Source organism: Sander lucioperca, chromosome 24 (assembly GCF_008315115.2).
Source record: "Sander lucioperca isolate FBNREF2018 chromosome 24, SLUC_FBN_1.2, whole genome shotgun sequence".
NCBI classification, from domain to species: Eukaryota; Metazoa; Chordata; class Actinopteri; order Perciformes; family Percidae; genus Sander; species Sander lucioperca.
The window spans coordinates 1,114,244-1,131,196 of NC_050196.1; the positions used below are offsets into that span (position 1 = coordinate 1,114,244).

General features: G+C 44.8%; 1 protein-coding gene across 19 annotated transcripts in view; it reads left to right on the top strand.

The window, feature by feature from the left end:
- abi2b (abl-interactor 2b) overlaps positions 1 to 14,992 on the top strand; it is a 28,809-nt gene extending 13,817 nt beyond the window's left edge. For 2 of the 19 annotated variants that reach the window (XM_035998431.1, XM_035998433.1), the window contains 7 exons: positions 1,650 to 1,796; positions 5,217 to 5,341; positions 5,569 to 5,769; positions 8,272 to 8,436; positions 10,661 to 10,747; positions 13,081 to 13,266; positions 14,525 to 14,992. In XM_035998431.1, the coding sequence (XP_035854324.1) occupies positions 1,650 to 1,796; positions 5,217 to 5,341; positions 5,569 to 5,769; positions 8,272 to 8,436; positions 10,661 to 10,747; positions 13,081 to 13,266; positions 14,525 to 14,700 (1,087 nt within the window). In that variant the 3' untranslated portion in view covers positions 14,701 to 14,992. The remainder of the gene's footprint in view (positions 1 to 1,649; positions 1,797 to 5,216; positions 5,342 to 5,568; positions 5,770 to 8,271; positions 8,437 to 10,660; positions 10,748 to 13,080; positions 13,267 to 14,524) is intronic. The other 17 variants (XM_035998432.1, XM_035998434.1, XM_031322913.2 and 14 more) reach the window with 11 other exon arrangements.
- The last annotated feature ends 1,961 nt before the right edge of the window (positions 14,993 to 16,953 follow it).

The window sequence follows — 16,953 nt, forward strand, 5'->3', positions numbered from 1 at the left end:
GTGGGACTTTCCTGGGTTCAAGTGCTGTCTGTCTATCTGTCTGTCTGTCTGTCTGCGTGTCTCTCTTCTTGTTTGTGAGTGCCTGAGTGTGTCTACCCCTTCGTATTGACCTTCAGACGTCTGTGTCGGTGTTTGTGTGTGTGTGTGTGTGTGTGTGTGTGTGTGTGTGTGTGTGTGTGTCCGTCCCTTCAAGACGCACGCCGATCAACCACAGCGCCGACTCCTTCTGCCGCAGCCCACGGCTGCGAGCGGACATCTTACTTTTAATTTGTCTCCTGTTCTTCAACTTCCTTCTTTTTTTATATATATATATTTCTTTGTTTGTTCAAATTTACGTTCAGTTGGTGTGTTTGTTTGTGACACAAGCCCGCCCACTCCTGGCTGCCCCATATTCCTCATAGCAACGTTTTTGCCATAGCAACAGTGCTCAGAGATGGGTCACCCCTCGCTGTGTCAGCTGGGAAATTCACATGCCACGACATCTTTTCAGTCCCACATCAATAAATTTCAGGGTTGTGTGTCTCTCCCCCCCCCCCCCCCCCCCATTTTAAAAACAAGAGGGCATCGTCAGCGTAGCGCTGCTGTCGGGGGTTTGAAACCACTTTTCGTGTTTTTGTTTAATGACTTTGCAGGCTTCTAGTTCAGAATATGTAGGCGTGGGTTCGCAGTCATGCTCAGCGACGCTTTGGCACAACAGATGGGAATTTAATTCTAACCAGCATTTACTCTGATGCCGTTTTTTTCACGACTTTAGGCCCCATGAAAAATGTTTTTGTCTAATTTCAGCATCACATAGCTTTTGTTGTCCTGTTTTCAGTGCAAAATGAAAAAAAAACGCTTATGGTTTTCTCAGTGGTGTAGTCTAATGTATTGTAGTGGGTATGCTGTACTGTATATGTATATACAGTATCTCACAAAAGTGAGTACACCCCTCACATTTTAGTAAATATTTCATTATATCTTTTAAAGGGGCAACACTGAAGAAATTACACTTTGCTACAATGTAAAGTATGAAGTGTACAGCTTGTATAACAGTGTAAATGTGCTGACCCCTCAAAATAACTCAACACACAGCCATTAATGTCTAAACCGCTGGCAACAAAAGTCAGTACACCCCTATGTTAAATTCCCATAGAGGCAGGCAGATTTTTATTTTGAAAGGCCAGTTATTTCATGGATCCAGAATACTATGCATCCTGATAAAGTTCCCTTGGCCTTTGGAATTAAAATAGCCCCACATCATCACATCCCCTTCACCATACCTAGAGATTGGCATGGGGTACTTTCCATAAAATCATCTCTCAGTGCAAATCAAACCAGCTATTAGGCTAACCAACATAAAACCATGCCAATCTCTAGGTATGGTGAAATGATGAAAAACTAACAAGCTCACAGTGTACATCTTTTGTTATGGAAGTGTGGTTTTTTTCCAGGCGACAGCAGCGACAGCGTTTCGCCCTGACTCCGCCCCCCCCGCTCCGCCTGTGGATTCTCATCAGCCAACCCCCGATGTTCACCTGTCATAGCCCATTTTTTAAGTTTGCACTTGTTTGTTTCTTGCTCTCCTCCTCCTCCCCCCCCCCTCCCCTACACTTCTCTGTCAATGCCCCCCCCCCCCCTCGACTCCTGTCCTCCTGACCCTCTCTCAGGCGCCACTCCCCCTATAGGACGCTCGAGCCGGTGCGTCCGCCCGTCGTCCCTAACGACTACGTCTCGAGCCCGACGCGCAACATGGCGCAGCCCCAGCTGAGCCCTACACGCACTGCATCCGTTAATCAGAGGAACCGCACGTACAGGTACCCCCCCACTCCCCACCCCCTGCCCCCCCCCCTCCCAGCATGCCTCTCTAAACTTTTTAAACACACTCCCCTTTTTTTTCCTATACCTCCTGCCCCCTCTCTTCTTCTCCTCTCACACTCTGAAAATGCGAGCCAGCTCCTGTGAACATGCCTTTCCCTTTCCCCTCTGAAATGACTCATCGTGGGAATCCCTTTTTACTCCCTTCTCCTTTTTTTTTATTTTTTACTTCCACCTAAAGGTTGACCCCAACGTTAACCTTTTTTGTACAGCAGCTACTGCTCCCGGTGAATGTACCAAATTGGTTTATTTTGGAAAACCCCCACCTGTGTGCTCTCCCCTCCTCGCCGCTCAAATAAAAGGACAAAGAAACGAGGACGAGGTGGAGATCCAGAGCTGTATTTTTAGCATGGCTAGACACAGGTTCCTATGGCAATAGTCATTAAATAGGCAGCGTCGCCCCCACAGTCCTGTCAACCCGATGTCAGCTCATTCCCCCCCCCCCCTCCCTCCCCCCCCAAAAGATGACAATCTGTCATCCCAAACACAAGAGATATTCATCATTGTGCCTAATCTGTTGGCCAAATGTTTATTTTTTATTATATATTTCTGGTCCAGAAATGGATAACTTTCCCCAACTCTCCTCTCCTCTCAGTCTTTATCTGCCCCGCTCCATCCACAGCTCATATTTTTTCTTCATCTCTCAGCAATCTCTCTTTTCTGCCCCCCCCCTCCCACGTGTCTTGACGCCTCCTGCTTTTTCTTTTTCAACAGCGTGTCATATCTTTGTTTATGTCTTGTGTCGCTACCGCGTCGCCTGTGTCGTGTGTCCTTGGTAAAGGCTTCCAGCTGCTTTTTTTTAATTTCTTTTTTTTTTTATCACTGTGACATAGTCATTTCAAAGGCATAACGGCTCGCACTGTAACATCAAATGCTCCTTGAAGGTGCCACATTAATGATGTGAGTTATTGAGAAAGGAAACTTCAAAGGCTTCAACACGCCGAACACGGCTCACCGGATTGGTCCTGGCAGAAAGATGAATGCTTTAGGGCGTTGGGTTCTCAAACGTATCCCTCAACGGTCCGCATCTGAATTATTTTTTTTTTTTCAAGGTTAGGGGTACGAAACGATTGGCAATAAAAAAAACAACAACATTGAATCAACTCACTTTTAACTTTTAGTATCGATTTTGGAACCGTTACATGGATTTAGGTACCGGTAGCTTTTTTTCACCTTCCCTCTCTTTCCTTCCCTCTCTCTCCTTCCCTCTCTTTCCTTCCCTACATCCTTTCCTCTCTCTCCTTCCCTCTCTTTCCTTCCCTACCTCCTTCTTTCTCTCTCCTTCCCTCTCTTTCCTTCCCTACCTCTTTCCGTCTCTTTCCTTCCCTCTTTTTCCTTCCCTACCTCCTTCCCTCTTTCCTTCCCTACCTCATTCCCTCTCTTTCCTTCCCTACCTACCTCCTTCCCTCTCTCTCCTTCCCTCTCTTTCCTTCCCTACATCCTTCCCTCTCTTTCCTTCCTTACCTCCTTCTTTCTCTCTCCTTCCCTCTTTCCTTCCCTACCTCTTTCCGTCTCTTTCCTTCCCTCTTTGTCCTTCCCTACCTCCTTCCCTCTTTCCTTCCCTACCTTCTTCCCTCTCTTTCCTTCCCTACCTCATTCCCTCTCTTTCCTTCCCTACCTCCTTCCTTCTCTTTCCTTCCGTCTCTCTCCTTCCCTCTCTTTCCTTCCCTACCTCTTTGTGTCTCTCTCATTCCCTCTCTTTCTGTTACATGGATTTAGGAACCGGTACCTTTTTTCAGCTTCACGCAGTAAAAATCATTTTAGAATAGAAAACTTTACACTTCATTATGTAATGTATTCATAACCCAAGGGCTACGTCCGGATTGACTTGGCGTTTGGTTCCGGGTGCGGACCTTGGTCCGGACTTTTGAGAAGCCCTGCTATAAGGATTTTTTATTCCAAAATGAGAGATCCACTGATCCACCGCAGGAACTTTTCTCAGGAACTCAGGAACCTTACCTGTGGGACTAACAGTACGGTCCAACCGAAATGCACGTTATTTAAGCATTGGCACAACAATTTCTGGTACTTTTTATGTGTCACGTTAAACAATTTTACATTGCTGGCTTTTTTGATGAATCTAAATGGAGTGATAAATGGTTTCGCAAATGAGCTCAGAAGAACACGGAGCGCAATTGAAGTGAAATCGAAATAATTCATCACGGTTACTAGCCCAGAAATAAAGCACTTAGCACATCAGATACTCTGAAGTGTCAGTCTCCCGTTCCGTCTCCATACAGAATGTCTCCCTTCCATTTATTCATTATTCATGACATCCATTCAAAATAAAAGTTGCACCACAGTATGTACACTGAGCAACACGACCACTGTGTGGTTTTACTCTTTGCACGCAGCTGTCGCGGTTTTCTCGGCCGTCGGACTAATTTGCCGAATCTTCGCGGTTCAAAAGATGCGATGACGCAGAAATGCTCTTTTTAGTTCCTGAGTTTAGTTCCTGTGGCTCCAGAGTCTCCTGGAACTGTTTGATCGAAAAGGGGCGAGAAGTGAAGATTTGATCGCAATTTTTTTAGGTAGAGCTATTTCGAATAAATGGAGAAAAGGCGTCAGATTTTCAAATAATCATCTTTGTCAAAATAATCAGTCACAGAGGTGCGACATTTGCCAGGGCCACGGTCAGCCCCGACAAAACGTAGCCACACGTCTTTTTAAAACTGAAACGAAGGTACATTGAACACCCTGTCGTGTGCGTATTAGAGTGCGAATTGGGCCACATTTTTCTGTCCGAGCCCGGCCCGCATCCGACAGAGCGGTAACCGAACTCGACCCGAGCCCGACAGGCATTGAGATATTTATGTCCGAGCACGACACAGTTAATGACACATGTATGTATGTGTGGAAAGCCCGCTTTTATTAAGCAACTGTAGGAAGGCATTCGGAAATGTCAAAAGATGAGCGCACACGGGGGCAACAAGCGCACGGTAATAAGCTGTTTTAAATTTTAAAATGTTCAATGCCTTATCGGGCTGATGTGACAGAGCCCGACACGAACCCCAACATCATTTCTAAATATCTGTCCAAACCCGGCCCGTCGTGTCCTGTTGGGTATCCATCCTCTATCCGTCTTTTTAGTACCACGAGTTTACAGACACGTCTCTGCTGATTGGCTATCACCTGGGACACAGCCAATAAACGAGAGACACGCCCACCAAAACCGGAGAAAACCCAACTCAAAGCCGTTTCACACCGCTCCGAGGAAACACGTCGCTCAACACGGAAAGCGTAGCTAAACGGAATGTGAGTGTACGGCAGTGTGACGGAGTGTGTTTGTTTGGGTGTTTGTGGTCTGACGTGTGTGCTGCCCTACCCCCCCCCCCCCCCCCCCACCCCGACCCCCACAGCAGTGGGAGCAGCGGAGGCAGCCATCCCAGCAGCAGTCGCAGCAGCAGCCGAGAGAACAGCGGCAGTGGCAGCGTGGGCGTGCCCATCGCCGTGCCGACCCCAGCCCCGCCCACCGCCTTCCCAGGTAACGCCTGCTGCCTGTTTCTTCTCCAAGCAGATGCTGTGTGTGCGTGCGTGTGCGTGTCTGAAACTAACTAACTTGAATTAAAGTGAGACGAGGATGTTGTAGGAACCCTGGATCTACTGGAATCCTTTCCTCCCTTTCTCACTCTGATCTTGTCCTGACGTCCCTCAACTATCTTTTCTCTCCTCCCTTTTTATCTTTTACCTCTTCGATCCCCCTCGGTTCAGCCCCCGTCCCATCCAACCCGGCTCAACCGCCCCCCAACACTGCCACCACCCCTGGAGCCCCTACCACTGCACTAGACGGCCCCCCACAGGCCCCAAACCCCCCTATAGAGATCCCGCCTGTACCCCCACCCCCTCCCCAGCTCCCTGCCTCTGCGGCCCCCACTGGCACGGGCCCCGCTGCTTACGGCAACCCTGCACAAGGTGAGTGTAACCGCCGGTGGGAGAAGCTCACCCGCTCCCCTGCACACCCCTCCATCCCGCCCCCCCCCCCCCCCTGACATGCATCCTCCTGCTTGAAAGACCCAGATGTGTTCATCCACTGGCGTCACCCTGGATATTCAGTGGTATTGTCTGACAGCTTGCTCCGACTATCGACGGCTATTAGAAGGTTTCTCCTAGGAAGAAGTTCGGAAATGACGTAATGTAACTGTGTCAATTCCCAATTGTAAAATCGGGGGATAAACTTCAAATATGTCCGAACTTTCGAGCAAATGGGATACCAAGAAAGAAGTGGCAAGAGCGCTTCTGGTATCCTTTAAACCACCGGCGCTCATGGAAGGAAATGCAATTCACAAAAAGGAAGAAGATTTATGGCCAAAAGTCCTAAAAAAAAATCCGGTTACACTTTACTTGAAGGTACCTACATAAGAGTGACATGACACTGTCAAGACATGTCATAAACATTATAAACAAGTCATAAACAGTTATGACATAACACTTCTTTTAGTAAGTGTCATTTGGTTTTTGTCATGACAAGTTATGGCTAGGGTTCATGTGTCATGACTGTGTCATGTCACTCTTATGTAGATATCTTCATGTAAAGTGTTAACAAAAATCCACTCCAGGCACTCAAGGTTGGTTACAAAAAGTGATTTTAAAAAAAGGCCTTTAATTCATAGGGAAAGACAGAAAAAATAAAATACATAATAATACACCAACACGTGTCGGCTTACACCCTGAGGAAGACTCAAGCCGACACGCGTCTGTGTATTTTTAATGTCTTGCCCTATGAATTAAAGGCCTTTTTAATCACTAAATAAATGAGCGTTTTAACTGAACTGAACTGAACTGAACTGGACTGCTTGGCGGAAACGATTCTAAAGCACCATTAAAAATCAGATGGATCTGGTCAGTGCATCATATATTTGTACCAGGTTATAACTACTTTAAGAGATAGATAGAGCTTTCAGATACCAACCACATTCAGAAATGTCCACCTCTCGAGGTGCTGCACACCTAATCAAATCTTTTTGAAAATGCAATCTTGAGTTTCTTGAGAAAGTGTAAGGTAAACACGATAATGAAATGTGGAGTTTCTTGTCTGCATTTGAAAAGGAAGGCTTTCCACTTAGCAACCGAGGTTATTAAGTTTATTAAGTGCTCGACAAGAAATTCTACTTTGAAGGCCATCGTAGAGCACTTCACTCATCAGAACCTATGTCTGGAATATCAAAAGTCGGCACCGTCTGGCCGGCGTGCAGCTCTTCTGCCGCCTACCTCAGATTTCATGCTGCTGCTGCTGCTCCTCATACCTCACAGCATCTCATCAGCCGCCCGTGTCTGTGTTGATGCTTGTGATGTTTTCTAATGTAAAATGCATGAGCTGTGTAGTGAAATGCTTGAACATTGAACTCTTCATTCGTGTGTATTTATTCAGGCTTTTTGTTGTTGTCGTGTGGCTGGATATTGTACAGTAACGTATCAATGTGCAGTGTTGCTGTTAGCAGAGTAGCCAATGGATGAATGATGAATTAAGGACATTTTAAAAATTGCGTTTGTCATTCTCATTCATTTCTCCTCCATAAAAAACCCGATTCAGCTGATAAAGTGTAAGTAGACAATGAATGGTTACACTTTACTTGAAGGTAGCTACATAAGAGTGACATGACACTGTCACGAACGTGTCATAAACATTAGCAAGTCAAACGTTTATGATATAACGCTTCTTTTAGTAAGTGTCATTTGGTTTTTGTCATGACAAGTTATGGTTAGGGTTCATGTGTCATGTGTTCATGACAGTGTCATGTCACTCCTATGTAGATACCTTCAAGTAAAGTGTTACCCAGTGAATTTAGGAAATCTATTGACCAATGAAAAGTTTATTTGTTGTCATTGTGTGACCGTTTCTACAAGGAGTTGTCAATAAGTAAGAAGAAACGAACGAGGCATTTCTTCAAAGCTAAATTAACTTAACCGTAAAACCGTAAAAATATCACACTCTCTCTGTAGTCTACCGTTGGCTAGCTACCGTAAATGTAGGCTACTTTTAAAATGCCATATTTTCCCTCTGGGCTCACCAAAACGGACGTAAAAGCATATTAACCATTCACTGCACGTGATCGCTAGTAAACATATTACACTTGCTCTGCTAGTCTATCGTTAGCAAGCTAGCTTTTAGTGCATTTAAAATGCCTAAAGCGAAGAGGTCGAAAGTGTGGCTTTAAACTCTATAAAAGAGCCTTTCTTTGATGAAATTTTTCAGTTTTTCAAGAATCGGGTTAGGAATCGGAATCGTTAACGATGCCCAACCCTACGAGAAATGCGTCTGGTATGAACAGCCAGGCAAGCAATCAGGCACGACTCTACCCTTCACGGGTATATACGCTTCTGTGTGCGGCGTTGTTTCTGTTGTATGACCTCTCCTCCCCCCCACCCCCCGGTTAATTGACCCTGTGCTTCCCCCCTGGTGTTGTCTCCTCTCAGGCGCTCCTCAGTTCTACAGCATGAACCGCCCGGCGCAGCCGCCCCAGAACTCGCAGGTGGGAGGCTCGCTGCCATACCGCCGACCCGCGTCCGTCACCGGTCAGCCCAACATGGTCCACAACCAGAGCCAGCTCAACGGGGGACCACACTTCGCCCAGAACCCAGGTACTGTGTGTGTGTGTGTGCGTGTGCGCGCGTGTGCGTGTGCGCACGAGAAGAGACGATTACTATTTTCACATTTATGTCCTTGTAACCTTTTGGTAGAAGTTGTATAACATAAACCTTTTTAACCATAATACTTTTCTGTGTATTTTCACAGTAATACATGTAATTGACTCTAAAATGAAATGGGTAAACATAATTGAAAATCTGGAGGAATACGTGGAGAGGAAAAAATGGATATTGCTATACAAAGTGGACAAAATAAGTAAATGAGTAAAAGATATTAATACAATTAGTATAAAAGAAAGACAAGCTGAATATATCTGTTCCTGGAGAAACATTTAAATGAACAGTGAACATTTGAGTAGCCTCGACAAAAAAACTAGGAGGAAGAAAACGTATAAATTAGATCATCATCAGTTGAGTAAAGTCTGATCTCAGTGTGGATATCGATTCAACCCAGGATGCCCAACAGTTTTTAAACTTTAAATCTTGCTCAAGTCTTACAGTAAACGTGAGTTTCTCCATCACACAAGTGTCACAAATTACTTGGAAGTAATCTTCAACCTTGGGTACATCTGTTGTCATCCACTCTCTTGTAAGGGCTTTCTTACTGGCTATCAGTATTAAACATGTACTTATTTACAAATCCCTTTGTACAGTTTCTGGTCTCAAACCCATGTACAGACTCTCAGACTTGAGTGGGATTACCACCTTCAACACCTTTTTCCACAAAGGTTTTCATTTGTTTCCAGTTTGTCTGCACCTTGTTAGAAAAGATAGGAGACATGAGAAAAGGTCTCCTGTCTCCTGGTTGTGTGATCTGTCATTTCCCGTCAACTTAACTTAACAACTACACTTCCCCTCTTCACCAGCTCTCTCTGTAGTCACTGCTCTTTGCAATCTTTTGTCCTCCATTTGTCCGGTTTCAGTGCCACGCCTATGATCTTTATCCTTATCCTTTTTTGGATAAGGTTTGACATATTATGTAGATTCTTTTTTATTCACCGTTTTTGACGCTTCTTGACGCTTTCAATGTTTTTCTTTCAACAAAACGTACTTGTATAGGGGGCCAGTCAAAATTGACTTTGGGCAAGTAGAATTCTTTTTCACTTGCCCCGTCGGGCAAAAACGTTGATCCCTCTCCTAAAATAAAAATATTTTTGAATTAATATCTTCATTGGAATACGTTTCAGTCTACTTCTAGATTAGTTGACCTAAGGGTTTAGTCATCAACATACAATTAAACTTTGATCATTGGTTAATTATTTTAAGTAAATAACACGTAACCATTCTCTGGGTCCAGCTTCTCAAATGGGTGGATTTTCTACTTTTTCTCTCGTTTTATAACATTGTAAATTAGATATATTTTGGTTTAAGACCATTAGTCAAACAAAATAAGTAATTTGAAGGACTCTACCTTGCGCTCTGGGGAATTGTGACAGGCAGTTTGAACTCTTTTACGTTTTCTAACGATTAATCAGTAAATATTTTGACTATTTTTTGGATTAATTGGTGGAGGAAGTAGATGCATCTCTGACTCATGGGAGTCCTGTCACATATCTTCCATCTCTGTAGCCACAGATGGGAAGAAAAATGAATAAGTATGGATTTCTCAGGTCTGTACTTTGCTGAAATCATTGTTTACATAATGTTAACGTTGCAATATTAACGTTATTCTTATTCCTGTTCTTTAACTCTCTTCTAGGGCTGCACAATATATTGTTTTTTTAATCGCCATTGCGATATCAACTGTTGCAATAAACACATCGCGAAAGGCTGTGACATATCGCGAAAGACACTCCGAGATTTTCTGTGTTAGTTGAAAGAAAATTTCAGCAGAAAATTGCACTTTATAATGTAACTGTCATTCTTCTTTCAGTGGCGCCTTTTATATTGAATTCAATGTTCAGTTTGTTCAATAAAAGGAAGTTTGAAATGATTTCCTTGTATTAGTTTTAAACTCAACAAGCAATTTGTTGTATTTTAGCAGAATACTGAAAGCAGCAGAACGGAGAACTCTTTAATATCTGGTTATTTATCGCATCTAATAGCGATTTCAATTACGTATTTTCCTTATATCGTGCAGCCCTACTCTCTTCTGTGCTCAACCTTGAATATTCTAAGCTAATTTCTTGTGTCTTTGCTGTTTATGTCTGTCTTCCTCCCTCTCTCTCTCTGGCCTCGTCCTCCTCCGCCTCTGTGCATTGATTCTGTTTGGTGATAGCCGGCCCGCTCGCGCCCCCTCCCCCCTCCATGCAGATCACCCCTCAGCTGCCTCTGATGGGCTTTGTGGCCCGAGTTCAGGAGACTAGTAAGTGGTTTTTTAGCCCCTCGCTCCCCCCACCTGCATGACCGCCGTCCGTTTCAAGTCCCCTCCCCAACAGTTAAGGCTCCGATATACATGCTTTTTAACTACACGTTCGATGGCTTCCGCGCGTATCCTGCGTTCCTTCGGAGCGCAGATTGTGCATGTCTTCAGAAATTCGCGTCCGCAAGATGCAATTCAGCACGTGACCGGGGGGGAGGGGTTGGGGGGGGGGTGTATCATCTGACAGGCTGGTCAGCAGCTGTTCCACACTCCAGCCAAAGAGTATCTTCCGGTGTCGGCCAGGGGTGATATGGCCCTGATCTGCCCCCTGGTGGATATATGCTTAATACTCAAGTAGTCTCGCATTGCCAGACCTTCCGCCACAGCGCTGCGGAGGAAGGTCTGGCTAGTCCACACGGCATTCCTGGATGGGAGAATAAACGTGCTCTGGTTTATTGGTAAGTCTTCAAACCAATCGTCTTGGGCGCCGGACGGAGCCACGGCGCCTCTGCTAAATAGCCTCGGGAAGGAACTTGTTTTGGTGGAACATGTGTACGTCTAACCCTAACCCGTCAAAAGTAGTTTTAGTCGTGCAACAGAAAACTCAGATTGGACAGATAGTCTAGCTAGCTGTCTGGATTTACCCTGCAGAGATCTGAGGAGCAGTTAACCATAGTCCTCAGTAATCCACCAGAGTATAGAATGCCAACACAAAGAAAGAGGAAGTTGACGGGCATCCGGCCCAAATTCAGGGACAACCGGCGGAATTTTACGACAGCACTGGAAATAACACGTCGTCGACATAGACTAATCCTCCAGGTAAGTATGTGAACAATGTAGTTCACACCTCCGTCTGCTTGCATTATTAAAAAGCTAGTATATTGGAGCCTTCAGTGTCATTCGTCCCCTTGGGTGGAATACTTTCTTTATTGAAGTAAACAAGTGATCAACCTTCAACATCAGCTCGGTCAGGGCTCTGAAATATGTCAGAGTGAGCGCTCTGGAGACAGTATGATCGGATTATTCTATATTCTGTTGTTTGACCTTTTGTTATCTGCCAAGTAGATTTTCTTTACAGTTCTCATATTGTGAGTGAGCGGCGCAGTAACAAATCACCGTGGATCCAAATCACGGCCGCTTCAAGTGTAGGATTCTAAATTTGTTTTGTGTGAACAAGAACATGGCTGGCGATTATTCCAAACTTGAGCAAGTAACACAAGAAGATAGTTTTTAGGATTCTTTTTCGGACACCGCGTGTTACAACAGTTGTGAATTTTGAACTAGGGCAGTGCAGTTAATCCAAAAAAATTTAATTGCGATTACAATTTTGGCTCCTAACGATCACAGAAACACAACAAAAATGATTATTTTGCACATTATGTTTTGCACATTTACTCTTAATTTGTCTTGTGTTCTGAATGAGAGAAACAAACAGGGAATTTCACAGTATAAGTGTATTCACTGTTGATTTGTTTAACTGTTTCACAATAATTTTTTTTTACATCTTTCCAAAAGTCGTGATTTCAATATTGACCAAAATAATCGAGCAGGCCCTGTTTGAACAGCAACTAAGTGGGAACTTCTGCTCCCTGTCGCAGCAAATGTTTGTCGTTGACCACTTGTTAACACTACAATAAGTGAGCAAAGTAATGAATGAACGATGAAGCATGTTTGTTCAGGACCATGATCACGTTTCCGTGTGATTTTTGTTGGTTTGTGTGTGAGTGTCGTGGGATTTCTCTGGAGAATCCCTTTAACCAAGTTCCCTACTTGAATTTCTTTTTAAATGCACGTTGAGTCAGTGCGTGTACATTTTGTTCCTGTTGTGTCACAGTTTTCTGTGTTTGGATGTTAGTGCTTCAGGTCAGTCTCAGTAAAGGGCTGTGGCTATGAAGTTCCACAGTGAATAAAAGAGGGGGAAACGCCAGAGCAGGGGGAATGAGGCGGGGAAACGCCAGAGCAGGGAGAATGAGAGGGGGAAATGCCAGAGCAGGGGGAATGAGAGGGGGAAACGCCAGAGCAGGGGGAATGAGAGTGGGAAACGCCAGAGCAGGGGGAATGAGAGGGGGAAACGCCAGAGCAGGGGGAATGAGAGGGGGAAACATAGCAGAAGGTATTCTCTTTTAAACCAAGACGTAGCGTTGTAAATGTAGCTCAAATGTTGTCTGAATGCATGCAGCATGGACTCTTTATGTTCCTCTCTCCAACGCATGGGAATGCCAGTCCGTCATGTTGTGTCCCTGACTAACGCAGTCGTCTTTGTGCTCCTTTCTTTGCCTCTAATTGTTCCTCTTTTTTTTTTTTTTTCTTCCCGCCTGCCTGAAAACTCTTTCTAGTCTCAGACGTGCCGCCTCCACCTCCGCCCGCCGAGGAGCCGGTGTTTGAGGAACCCACACCTCCTCCTCCACCACCGGAGGACTACGAGGACGATGAGGACGAGGAGGAGTCGGCGGTGGTGGAGTACAGTGACCCGTACGCCGAGGAGGACCCGCCCTGGGCCCCGCGCACCTACATGGAGAAAGGTCCGCCTCCGCCACCCCGCTGTGAAGCACAGCTCCGACGATTCGCGGCGAGACGAGTTGAAACTCGCAGCTACTCGCAACGCGGCGACCTGCAGCGTTCTAGTCTCGCATTGCCAGACCTTCCTCCACAGCGCTGCGGAGAAGGAGGGTCTAAGTCGGCGCTTGGCGTCTTTGACGTTTTCTTTGACGGCTTTTTTCAATGACTTTGATGCTTTTTCGAAGCTTTTGACGCATTTTTTTTTTAAACGTTAACATTTTCATTTTTATTCGTATGGTTTCATTTATGGGCCAAATGTCTGGCATGGTGAAATATAAATACAAATATCTTTGAAACTGGTAAAGTGAGGACTACGTTTTTTGGGGGTTAAATTATGGAATGAACTTAAAGATGAGTTTAAAGTGTGCGTGCGTCTGTCGAGTTCCAAAAAAAAGAAGCTTCAAAATCTAAAATAGAGGGTTATGACGTAATTTTTCTAACATGTAAAATAACTAGGATTGTACTCAAGTATTTAGTCATTTCGTTTAGTTGGGTTTCTGGGTGATTCTGTGGGGATTATGGGATAGAATAGGCAATAATAAGCCTTGGCTACGGTGGCAAATTGTGGGGGAAATAACTGTTTCTTTCACGTACGTTAACCGAAACAAAATTATTTATCATCATCATCATGACACAGAAATAAAATACAACTAACTGACTGTATAAGGGCCAGTAAAATCTGACTTTGAGCAAGTAGAATTTTCCTTCACTTGCCCGACCAGACAAGTAAAGAAAAACTAGAGGCCGACCAATAAAGGATTTTTAAGGTCGATATTGATACAAATATTTGGTGATTTAAAAATCCGATATTCCGATATATCGGCCAATATATATTTTAAAAGAAAATCCAAAAACGCGTAACAAAACCTAAACATATTTCCCTAACGTTAGTTATTTGTAGTTATTTATGAGTCCTCACAACATCAAAATATATTAAAGTTCTGATAAATAAAATGTATAAAAATGCAAACTTAAGATATGAAACTTAAAGTCCTTTGAACAAAACCAAAAAAAAAAAAAAAGAAATTACATTAATTCATAACATGGTTGAAGGGTGTCCGTTTCTTTATTTTATTTTTTAAATATTCATTTATCGGCCGTTATAAATGCCTAATATCGGCCGATAACATCGGCCCGCCGATATATCGGTCGGGCTCTAAGAAAAACCTTCCGGTTGCACCCTGACACCCCCTTCTTCTTGTTCTCCTCCTCCCTCTGCAGTGGTGGCCATCTACGACTACGCCCGCGACAAGGAAGACGAGCTCTCGTTCCAGGAGGGCGCCATCATCTACGTCATCAAGAAGAACGACGACGGCTGGTACGAGGGCGTGATGAACGGGACCACGGGCCTGTTCCCCGGCAACTACGTCGAGTCCATCATGCACTACGCCGACTGAACAACCTCCCCGCCTCCCGCCCCCCCTGCCCCCTCCCTCTCCGAGCGGCGGAGGAGTAAAGGGAGGAGCGTTGGACGGCGGGAGGGGAGGGGTGGGGGGGAAGCCGCGGGTTAAAGGTCAAAGACTTTGATCAGACAGAGCATGATCACCTCCGGGGCGAAGAGAGGACTGAAAGACGGGGAGGGGCGGAGGAGAAGACGTTTTTAAAAGAAGTCGCTACATGACAAACTCTCGACACAGGCGCCATTGTAAAACAACCACTACTCGACATATATCCTTCCCTGTAACATTTTCTTTCTTTGTCTTCTTTATTTGACTGAGGAGGACCGGGACGGTGGTGGATTTATTGCATTTTGAGAGTTTTTGCGTCGAGGCCACTACGTTGATTTTGCTTTATTTTTTAAGATTATTTTTTTGGGGCTTTTCCGCCTTTAATCGACGGGACAGCTAGGTGAGAAAGGGGAGAGAGAGTGGGGGGGGGGGGGGGAAGACATGCAGGAATTGGTCACAGGTGGGACTCCAACCCTGGACCTCTGCGTCGAGGCACAAACCTCTCAGTGTATGTGCACCTGTTCTACCCGCTGATCCAACCCGGCCACGTTTGGTTGTTTTTGTAACCCATTTTCCCTTATTTTAAAGAATATTTATTTGGATTTTGTAGTGGGACAGATGGTTTGCAGGTAGATGGGGGGGGGGGGGTTCAGTCAGGGGGGTTTCCGTGTCGCAGCCTCGGGACAAAAAGGGCTGGAGGAGAACCCCTTCATGTGCCGATTTTTAGAGAAAAATACTCCACTCTCTCTCTCTCTCTCTCTCTCTCTCTCTCTCTCTCTCTCTCTCTCTCTCTTTCTATATATATATATATATATATATATATATATAAAGTATAACGCAACAACAATATCCTCCATGTGGGGTGGAACAGAGCGGTAGTTTCAGTACTTTACAAAGTATTTGTGTAGGTACCTCAGCAGAGAGCGTGCCAAAGCTGACATTCACTAGGATAAAGCACATCAAATGTCTTAAGGCGACGCACACGGAGCTAGAAATGAAAGTGGGTCGGGGAAAAACTTAACTTGACGGTATCTACATAAGAGTGACATGACACTGTCATGACACGTGCTCTAACTCTGACTCTAACCATAACTCGCCATGACAAAAACCAAACGACCCTCACTAAAAGAAGCGTTATGTCATTAAGGTTTATGACTTGTTGATAATGTTTAGGACACGTTCATGACACTCTTATGTAGATACCTTCAAGAGTAAAGTGTAACCGAAAGGCGTCTGAAAGCAAACAAAAAAGCCCCGAGAAGTGCTTTAAAACCCCGTTTTTTTTTGTTGTTGCTGCTGATTGGGTTTAAGTTAACTTGATGATCTGAAATATTTGACACCACGCCGAAAGGGGGCGGCGAGTTCAGTCACTCGGTGCGTATCTTTGCGGTGTGAACGCAAACCGAACCAAGTGGAGAAATGCAACAGTGTTGCAGCTGCACCCCCCCACGAATAGGGGAAGGAAAATAAGAGAGGAAACGCGAGATTCCTCGATTGCACAGGGACCTGGGTTTTGAAGTCTTTGCTCCGCAGCTCCTGGCGTGACTAGGGTCAGGTAATCGTTTGGATTTCTACGATTCCGACGCCGAACCGGTACTTTTGAAACAATTCCGATTCCTAAACCGATTCTTGAAAAACGACATCAGAGATGTGACATGTTTACTAGCGCTCACGTGCAGTGAATGGTTAATATGCTTCTACGTCCGTTTTGGTGAGCCCAGAGGGACAATATGGCATTTTAAAAGTAGCCTACATTTACGGTAGCTAGCCAACAGTAGACTACAGAGAAAGTGTGATATTTTGACGGCCGCTTCGGGGCGACAGAGGGAAAATATTTCAGTCGACACAATAAGTGGAACCGAAATGAGGAACCAAAATTTGCGCACTAATCCCGTCCGATTCCTACCGGTTGCGTAGTGGAACCGGGTTTCGGTACCCAACCCTAGTCGTGAATACTATAAGTGTATTAGTTCGGTTGGCGAGGCTAATCATTTGCAGTGTTCACATGCATTTGAGATGAAGGCATTTTTATTTTTATTTCTGTTCATTTCCGTTTTACCCAAGGGGTCCAGCATCGGGGGTTGTTGTTTTTTTTGTTGCTCGCAGAGCGGCAGGCTGCATGTTTGGACTGATGATTAATGTCTTAATATTTGTTTTTAGATATGGTGTGGTTTTGGTTTTTTTTTTTATATTCACCTGCGA